The sequence below is a fragment of the Protopterus annectens genome, chromosome 2.part0, assembly GCF_019279795.1.
Source record: "Protopterus annectens isolate FY-2018-M chromosome 2.part0, PAN1.0, whole genome shotgun sequence".
NCBI lineage: Eukaryota > Metazoa > Chordata > Ceratodontiformes > Protopteridae > Protopterus > Protopterus annectens.
Window position 1 is genome coordinate 1,141,882,676 of NC_056728.1, and position 10,345 is coordinate 1,141,893,020.

A 10,345-nucleotide genomic window follows, 5' to 3' on the forward strand; every position below is an offset into this window, starting at 1 on the left:
ATATTCCTTTGAAGAAGAAGCAGAAAACAAAACTTATTTCTCCTGCTCCTAAGGATCCTCAGCGTCAAGAAGGGGGGACAGAACTTATTGGAAAAAAATTGGCAAAGGAACATTAGTATTGGGAACAAATAACTAGAGGGAAAGATGATAGAATGGGAAGATGCCAAGAATTTATTTGAACTGCAGGTTAGAGATAGCCTTCCCTATCATGGGTTGATATCATGAGTATAGGCAGAGAGAAAGGAATAAGATGGCCCTAAATGAAAGACCAGCACTGGTAGAATTTTTAATAGAATCTAGAACAGAAGCTGCCATTAAAAACTAATTAATTAGTAGAGCATATAAAATATTGCACAGTAACTATAAGAATCAATCAGAGGAGGTCAGAAAGAATTGGGAAGAGAGATTGGATAAGCAATTTACAAAGAAACAATGGGAGGGATATATGTTTGTCTCCCAAATATGCAACAAAATCTAGAAGATTTAGGATTTTTGCCTGGAAATGTTTACATACATATTTTATACTCTGAGTAGACTCCCACAAGTAGACCCCAGAGAATTTTTCCTCAGGTAGACAGTAAACGGAGGTGTGAAGGGGAAGAAAGGCAATTGGGAGCATTTTCTGGCAGTATGGTGAGTTGGCAGACTTTAAGGATTCCCTGTGTAATGCGCTGTCGGAAATGCTGGGTGGGCAGATTGATCTGATGAGGGAGGTGATTTTTCTGATCTATGACACAAAATCAGAATTGTCTCGACATAATGTCTTGCTGTGTCTAATAATGGTGGCTGGCAAAAATCTGTTACTAGAAAATGGAAATCCAAAATCTAAACCAGCTATACTGGAATTAGTTAATATAGTAGCAGAGATAAAACAGGAAATTAAGCCTTTAGAAAAGGGTAGGAGTGAACTATATAGAAAAAAATGGAAATTGTGGGAACAGTACATACAAGGGAGGAATGAGGCCTAAAATGCAGCAGGAGCTATGTAATGTTTGAGTGAGAAAGATTAGGTAGATTATTGTTGATGTATATAATGTTTGCAATTGGGGGTGTCATTATGGTTTGTGACTTAAAATGCTTGTGACTAGGACTGTGTTGTTGTGGTATATTTTCATTTGTATAAATGTATGATTGCCTATGTAGTAAGTGATGGTTTAATGAAGTTGTTTCCTGTTTAAAAACAAAAAAGGAAAAAACTGAATAATTTATGTAATATTGCTTGGGTTATATGATATACAAGTATAATGTTAATTATCTTAATATAGTTAGGCAAATTTACATTCTTGTAAACGTAACCAATGTCTTAAGTGATTATTCAGTAAAGATGTTTGGGTAAACAAAAGGATCCGCGATGTGAGTGGAAGGATTTCACACAGGGATTGTTTAATGCTGGCCTCAAAGCCCACAGAGAGTTTCTGTTCCTGCCTCCCCCAACCCCGATCTTCTACTCCTCTTAAGAGGTCTAAAGAGCAAGACTCTCTAAATGAGGAATTAGACTTTGAAAAAGAGTCTTTAGCCAATTCCTCCCAAATTCCTTCTCCATTAGGATATGGTTCTGAGGAAGAGAACTCCATTAGTTCAAATCTTCCCTTTTAAGAACTTTCTGGTACTGTTTTTCAAATAAATGGGACTATACCAATGTTTCTGATGTCCAGAAGAGGTACTGCGAACTCCTCCAGATGGAGTCTCCTTTGGTTCTATGTTGAGACATTATTGTTGGCTTTGCCTCCAGCCTTTGCCTGATATTAAGGCTAAGTTGATGAATGCTCCTCTTGACAAAAATCACTTGAGTTCTGCTGCTGCTGAGCGTACATTCTTGCAAGAGAAAGTTAAGGCCTTGCAGGAATTGAAACATATTTTTTCCCCTGTTCCCAAATTTCAGAAGAATCATCCTTCCAAGCCTGCCTTTGTACGTAGACAGTCTCACCCTCCTCCCAAAGGTAAAAAGGTTCTAGGAAGGACTTCTGCTGCCAAGTCTACTGAGATGCTTCCTTTTCCAGGCAATCCAGAGTTCTATCTTCTTCCCTCCCTCCTAAGTCAAGTTTTTATCACTTCATCTTTCCCTGCCCCTTCACAGTTGGTTAAGAGGCACTCAGGATTTTTGGGTTTTGTTCATAGAGGTATTATATGGTATTGAAATCCCTTCTTCCTTTTTTGGGCATTCCTCAACCTCTTCAGGAACAGCAGTCTTTTTTCCAGATGTACTTCAGAGCCTTTTATCTTGAGGCATCAATCCAAGCAGTTTCTGCTCCTCAAAAGGGGAAGAAGTTTTATTCCAGAATGTTTCTGATTCCCAGGAAAGAAGGTACTTGGATGGTCATTCTGGATCATTTCAGCTCAGCGCCTTTATGAAAGTTCCTTCCTTTCAAATACTTTTCTTTCAAACCCTGTTTCCTCCTCTTCTGCCTCAGGCTTTCCTAGTCCTCTGGATCTCAGAGATGCCTATCTCCATATTCCTGTTCATCCCGTTTGAGGACATTTTTGAGTTTCTCTGTTTCTTCCTTGTATTTTCAGTTCTCTGCTTTGCCCTTTGACCTCTCTACTCCCCCAAGGGTCTTCACCAATGCCTCACTCCTGTGATTGTTTTTTGCAGGATGAGGGGAATACAAATCTTTCCTTACCTGGATAGCCTGCTCATTCAGGCTTCTTCTCCAGAGACCCTGCTTTAGCACCTCTGCTGTCCTATTTGCCTTTAACAAAGCTTAGGGTTTACAATGACTTTCCAAAAATCCTTCCTCACTCCTTCTCAGGATCACGTTTTTCTCTGGTACATGCTCCAGACCATTCCTCTGCTGGCATCCCTGCCACCTCCCAAAGCTTTGACTCTGGTTACATTTTTTAGTCATTTCTTCTTCTGGTCTCAGTTACAACCAGGGAGTATCTAAGGGCTCTGGTGTACATGGCTTCCTTCATTCATATGCTTCCTCTAGCCATGCTTCACATGAAAAAGCTACAGAGGTTCCTAAAATCATTTTGGCTTCAGCATTCTCATCCTTTGGCTTTTCCAGTTCCTCTTCCATGCCTCAAGCTAGTGCTTCAGTGGTGGATTCATCAGCTGTCTCTCAACTCGAGGCCTCCTTTTCCACCCCGAGTCCGCTCTCAGGAACTCTCTTTGGATGCCTCAGATGTGGGGTGAGATAGGCTTCTTTTGGCCCTCTAAAAGTTCAGGACTTTTGATCCCTTTGTCAGAGGGCAGATCTTAGCAACATCAAAGAGATGAGAGCTGTCCTCCTTGCTCCTTGGGCCTTCCATACTTTTTTCCTTCCAAGACCTCTCAAAATCTTTACAGACAATACTACAGTGATGTGGTAAATCAACAAGCAAGGGGGACACGGTATTATCCATTATGCAGACTAGCTCTTCAGGTTTAGTATCTGGCTCTCCAGTATCAGGCAACTCTTCTGGCAGTTTGTATCCGTTCAGGACAACCTTGTGGCACACACTCTTTGAGCAGGTCTGTAACACATACAAATGGATGCTTTACAGAGGTGTGTTTTGGACACTGTCCACCTGTAGGGGTACTCCTCAGGTGGATCTTTTTGCCTTCCCTCTGAGAAGACATCTTCCTCTCTTTGGCACCTGAGTCCCATGTCCTCTGGCTTGGAAGGTGGACTCCCTCTCTTTTTCTTGGAAGGGGATGTTTCTTTATGCCTTTCCTCCCTTTCCTCTCATACTGATGGTCCTGTTCAAGATAGAAAAGGACTCTCTCCAAATCTTGTTGGAGACTCCCTTTTGGCCCAGACGGCATTGGTTTCCTCCTCTTCTGCATCTAGCCAAGGGCAGTCACCACAAGTCTCATCACAGGGTGGGCCTACTCACACAAGACAAGGGGTCTGTCATCCATCCTCACTTGTCCACTCTTCATCTGACACTGAGTGATAAGGTTTTTATCCCTTTTATGCAGCTTTTTCCTGAGGACGTACTTAAGGTTTTGCAGGAGGTCAGGAAACCCACTACCAGGAAATCTTATTTGTCCAAATGGAAGAGATTTTCTGTTTGGTGTCTTGCTCGTAACCTGGATCCACTTTCTGTTGAATTTCCTTTGGTTCTCTATTTGTGTGTATTTGCCCCACACAAGGTTGGCATAGTCTTCAGTTAAAGCCCACCTTTTAGCTATTTCTGCTAGTTTGTCATTGACTCCTCCTTTGGCTTTTACATTTGAGGTCAAGCAATCTCTTAAAGGCGTCCTTCATATTAGATCTCCCAGGAACCCTGTTCCTCCTTCCTGGGACTTTAATTTTGTTCTTGAAAAATTGAGTCAGACTGCTTTTGAGCCTGCAGCTTCAGCTTCGTTACAGCACTGTACTTGGAAGACTCTTCTTTGCTCCTTCTTTACAGCTAGAAGGATGTCTGAGCTTCAGGCCCTTAAGGCTGGGCCTCCATTTTTAACTTTTCATAGGGACAGAGTCTCTACGCACCTTGGGCATTAAATATATATATATATAAGTACAAAATGAGTGGTGTCTTAATCAGTCTATTAATTTGCCCACGTTTTTCTTTCTTCGCAGTCAGCTAGTGAGAAGGTTCTTCACATCTTGGGTTGCATAGACAACTCTGATGTTGTTTAGGTAAACCTAAAGCAGTTTGTAAATCTGAGCAACTTTGTTTCTTTTCATGCTAGGTCTCTAGGTTTGGCAGTTTCTAAGCAAACAGCTTATTCTTTGATCTCCAAGACCATTTCCTTTTGTTACTTTTTTCTTGGGAAAAGCCTTTCTACCTCTGTAAAGGCTTTCTATCAGGGCTGTGGCTTCTTCTGGTGTTTTTTTTTTCCAAAGGACTGGATACTAATATCCCTGAGGCAATACCTTCGACTGTTGCTGTCCCAGGAAACATTGCTTTCCTTTTTGTTGAGCCTGACGAGGGAGTGCTTCAGCATATAGGTCTCTTGACTCAGAAGTGGTTGCTGAATCCCCCTAACTTATGGGACCCTGTGACTTGACACTGTGAATGATTTAGCAGTTATCTCTTTGATACTGCAGTTTCTGAGGAAATCCAAGTCCATCACTAGAAAATCTTGTATAACAAAGTTAAAAAGGTTTTCTCCCATTGGTGCTGTAATAGAGAGCAGGTCCCACTTTCAGCACAGGGTTGTCTTGTCCTTGACTCTCTGAACTGTATTAAAAGGCCCTTCTTATGCCCCTCTGAAGATGCATACTTTTCTGCCTGTCTGCTTCTGAACCACCTCTGTACTCCCATTTGCCAGCGAAACAGCTCTTGAAGGAGGTTTTGCATTTAAGGTCCCCTACAAAGGGGATCGCTGCACCATGAGTCTATAAATTTTGTGTTGGAAAGCTCATAAGTTCCCCAATTAAACTGACTACTTCCATCCCAATAAAATGACTGCCCTACTGGTTGTCCTAGCTTCATCTGTGTGGATTTTTGTAATTGTACACTGTTGTACAAGGAATCTTTTGCATTTCATAAGGACAGGACCATGCTTTAAACTAAGCATCCTTTTATGTTAAGGTGGTTATACAACTTTCTGTCAGTCAGGCTGTCTGCCTCATGCCTCATTGTGCTTTTTTCCTTATCTTCAAAATGGGAAGGGTTGATTTCCTTAGATATGCATAGACACCTGAGATTCTGCCCAGACAAAACAACACCACCACAAAAAATCGGACCAGTTTTTTATTGTGTTTTGCCAAAGGCAGGCAAGGAAGCCAACAGACCATATTAAATGGACAGCTATTTGCATTCTGTTATGCCTGTCATGGTAAGTCTGTTCCACGTCTAGTGAGAGCTCATTCTACCAGGGCCATGGCTACCACCACCGTCTTTGGAGGGGTGGTGTTGGCTTACTACATAGGTTGTCTTTGAAGTGGCTACATAGTCTTTATTTCACACATTAGGCAAAGATGGTCACCTAGCCAGCATCTGCAAGCCCAGGGCAAACCTTTGCCATTCTGCAGGGCCTTCTGGTCAGTCCAACAGGCATTATGTGAGAATCATCCCGAGGGTCAGTATTGCAGCAGTGAATTACGTAATGCTGTTTGGAAGTTAACATAATTGTAGATGTTTAGCTAGACTCAATGTTGCAGTGCCTGTGTCCACCATTCTTTCTGTCTCTCTCTGGTCCTTTGGCTTGAGATAGGCTCCTAGCCTCTTTGCAATACCCTCCCCCCACATCACCAGATTAATTTCTTTCTCAAGATTCGGTAGCAGACACCTGGAAAGACAGGTTTTAGGCTAATTCTGGTTGTGTTCACCTACCTGGGACAGGTCATCCCTTATTGGGTCATGCTCCTGCTAGGGCAAGAAATATATGAAGATGGCATTAGCTGGCACCCCTTTTTATCACAGACAACAAAAAAGAGTCCACCAGCACTTAACAGAGAGGATGAAGAGTTCTGGAAACAGAGCTGACTGTTGGGCCTCAGCAGACAGAATTCCCAAGAACAAGTATTGCAATAGTGAATCTTCTTGAAAGTCTACAGTTATGGTAAGCTTCTAACACATCTGTACGTAAACCACTGCAGAAGGCCTCCTCCCAGATGAGTTGTTACAGTGAGTACTTGACTGCATTTTCTTTTATCAGTCATTACTATTGCTTTAATAGATGTTATGTAATATTATAAATTAAGTTATAATGAGACGTGTTTCTAGGTTGAACATATTAACTGTTAGTTTAAATCTGGAGTTAAGTTTTCTTTTACCTGTGTTCTTGTTTTCGTAGGTTTAACAGACTTGCACATACAAGGCAAACTATAGATTCTGATGGCTTAAACACTCTCACTTATACTGTGATCAGAACTGAGAAGTTTGATTTATATACAAAGATCACAGTAGATGTTGGCTCACCACCCAGGTAATAGCAGAGAGTCCAAGACGAAAATGGACATTTTCAAGAGTTCTGTGTTTGCTGAGACTGCTAACAGGAGTTATAAAATTCACCACCAAAGTGTGCCTTACCCCGGGTTATTTGAAGAGTATTTACTCATGCCATTGATGGTACTGAAACACAAGACTTTCTGCTCCTTAAGCTGCGTTTGGACAAAAATCTGTACATGCTGGAACATTTTTAAAAGACACCTAGATACGGTTACTGTTAATGTGCAGAATGCAGTATTTAGCTTATTTGGTCATTTTCTGTATGATCTGCCATAAAAAAGATGGATACTTTACAAATCTGTTTTGTGGAAAGTAATGTAAAAACTCAAAAGACTGGACATTTTACCGTGATTGTTGTATTATTACTCTTTTTATTCCTTTACAGTTACTGTATTCAGGGATGTATCTGAAGGATAGACAGACCTTGCTCCACAGTGCAAGGTTAAGTCACAATCATTTTCAGATACTCAGCTGTTCATATGGTGGATAAACGCACTAATGCACTCTGAATTAAGGGTTCTCATTGTCTGAGCTTGAAGGCCCTTTGCAGTGGGTAACCATTAGGATTGTATCTTGTATCCCTAACACAGTTTTGAAGATTCTTTAGCTTCTGTGCTCATGGGTACCCACTAGTGTACATCACATGCTAGGAGGGCACACCCTGCCAGTTAATTTTGTCACTGACACAGATTGGAAATTTCCCACATTTCGTGCTTATGTTTTCAGAAAACATACTATTCCACTGTTTGTCAGATGACATATCAGAACCCAGACTGTCACAATTTATGCAGTTGTCCAGAAATTGCATGAGAAAGCTTGATGCTTGCATTATCTTGAGGAGTATGACCACCTTGAAGGACAATAATCTCATGCAGTGGTATGTAGGTTTGTGTCTGTCATGATCCTGGGCCAGAGTCCTGTAGATTGGAGAAATCAAAGCGTCCTGTTACAAAGCCCTTCCATGAGATGACCTCCAGTTTCTTGCTGTGTCATTTGCTGTTCAGCTTATGACTTGAGCTTGAACTTGGTTGATGGGAGGAGTGAGAGAGATGCAACGCCCAGCAGCCACCTGAAGAGTACACCTTGTGATATTGTATTGATCTTTTCATGTTGCAAAATCTAGAGTTTACCCCTGCATGGTTAGCTAATGTTGAATGAGCCCCCAGTGAGCTCTTTTTTAGTCTCATCAGGACCTCACCCATTAGCACCTCTACCTGTATCAAGTCATCCCACTCTTTCATTGAGACAGTTGCGGGCATCCCTCCGCTACATCCATATGTAGTAAGTGATAAGGAGTAGGTCATCTTGCTGGTCATAGAGTGGCCTTGCTCCTCTGAAGCACCACACACCTCTCTCTCTCTCAGTGGCTCCACAATTTCCAGTGTAGGCTGCCTGTTTAAAGGATCGTGCTTTTGCATGCTGAAAATCTCAGCTTTGTGCATGTGTAACATGGTGGCGCATGCTCTACAGACTCATGCTGCATGGGTGCAGTACTCAATGCTGTCACTAGGTAAGCCAGTGCGACAGTCACAGCAGTTTACTCTCATTTTTCAGCATAAGCTAAGCTACTAATTTATCTATGATCACTTAAACAGGTCTATCCTTCTGCAAAACTGAAGCGTCCTGTGAAGTCTTATTCATCAATGTATAGTTTAGGGAGTCTGCCTCTGTTGTCCATGCACCCTCCTCCCAGATCAAAGAAAACTCACTGTGAGTTCATAGGTTGGTACTAGACTATCGGCCCTAGAGCCTGTACAAGCCTAGCCATAACAATTCCCTGGCTATTTCTTCCCACACTATTTACTTCCCTGGACCCCTGTCTAGCAGGGCAACTGATGTGATCCCTGGGGTGAATTTATTTTCTCTCATCCAGTCATCTAGGTTCCTTTTGAAGAAGGCCAAAGAGGTGCTCTGCTTGACATGTATGGGCAGTCTATTCCAGAGTCTGGGGATTCTCTGGGTCAGGAACCTATCTCTCCAGCATGTTTTGTTTATTGTTATGACAAGGGTTAGATCCCTGGAGCATGTGGCTCTGAGGGATTGGGATTTCTTTAAGTGTAGCATGTCCAACAGCTCTGGGTTTGACATGGCCTTGTATGTTAAGCAGAGATCGCCTTGGAGTAGACTATATGCGACAGAATATAGCTGGAGTTTTTTAAGGTGGTCAGCATAGGACATCTGCTTTAGGCCTGTGATTCTTTTAGTGAGGTATTTCTGCGGCCTTTACAGTTGTTTCAGATGTCTTGAGAGGTACATACCAAATGGGGAGTTGGATTCCACAATGGGTCTAATGAGGAATGAGTACAGTGGGACAATGACTACCTTTTTTCTGGATGAAAAACCCTTAGTGATGAGGTGTGCCACATAGAAGTAATTTTCTTGGATCCTCCCAAGCTTGGCACTCAGGAACACACTATGCATTAGACATGCACATGCTTTCTGATGTATAGTGCTATTTGTCCTAATGAGTGCAAAAACACTGCTACTGAGAACCATCTGTCACTGTTAACCAGTTCAGGCCGTAGGCCCTGTTGCATTGCACTCTGTGCTTGTTTACCATTTACTCATTGGCTTGTGTCTCGGATGAGCTATGAACCTTCTGAAACAAGAGTGGGAAAGTCTCTCCTTGAGAAAGTAGTTATTAGAATACCAAAGTCATTTTGTCTTGACTGACGAGGATAATGAGGTCTGTCTTTTAGCTCCACTCTTAATGATCTCTCTTTGGAGAGATTGGTTAATGTAGTAATCTCTGGACTGGCCTGTAGCTCTTTTGCATGTTACTTCGAAAAGGCTGATCCAAAATTTGGAGAAGAACCAAGAATCTTTGAATAACATCTTTCATGGAGCTCTTTTATTATGCCATTTATGCAGCCTGGAACCATATTCAAATTCAGTTTCCTTTAAACCTAAAAAGACAAGTGTACTCTGCAAACTCCTAATGGAATGTAATGACACTTCTTTAAGCATCCCAGGGTAGATGCCTTTGTGAGTGCTTTGCTCTGCCATAGGCCCCACAAACCACAGCACTTTTTGATTTTGTGGCCAAGGAGAGCAGAGCTTTGGACACAAACACGGGTGCAGTCTCCTTTGCCTTGTTAGGTTTATGTCCTTAACTGTTTCACCCTCTCAATTCCAGTTATGCTTTGTGGGCCAGGTTCTGGAACACTGCAGAGCTCCTTGATCTTTGGTACTGTCCCACATTAACTTTGACTGACTTATGAATGTGTCTGCTTCACATGGCTTGGTTCAGACTCCTCTATTTTAAAGCAGAACTGAGACAAATGTTATACCTCCCATCTTAGGATATCATCCCCTTAGGATGGACTCTCAAGATGTGGTTGTCCAGCAGAAGAAACCACCACTGTGACTTCATTGAAGGGTTTTATTAAAATGAAAAAACAGGTTGTTATACGAGGACTTGTCAAGCAGCAGATAGTGTTACTTCCTCAGCTTCACCCGTGACGTCTCCTAGAAGGCAGATTCCCACGTGTTCCTGTACACCTCAGAAGTCCTCACT

At 42.1% G+C, this 10,345-nt stretch overlaps 1 protein-coding gene across 1 annotated transcript in view; it reads left to right on the forward strand.

Annotated features, from left to right (window-relative positions):
* B4GALT1 (beta-1,4-galactosyltransferase 1) overlaps positions 1-7,166 on the forward strand; it is a 363,239-nt gene extending 356,073 nt beyond the window's left edge. Inside the window, exon 6 of the mRNA XM_044061332.1 lies at positions 6,674-7,166. Coding sequence (XP_043917267.1) covers positions 6,674-6,809 — 136 coding nt within the window. The 3' untranslated portion in view covers positions 6,810-7,166. The remainder of the gene's footprint in view (positions 1-6,673) is intronic.
* The last annotated feature ends 3,179 nt before the right edge of the window (positions 7,167-10,345 follow it).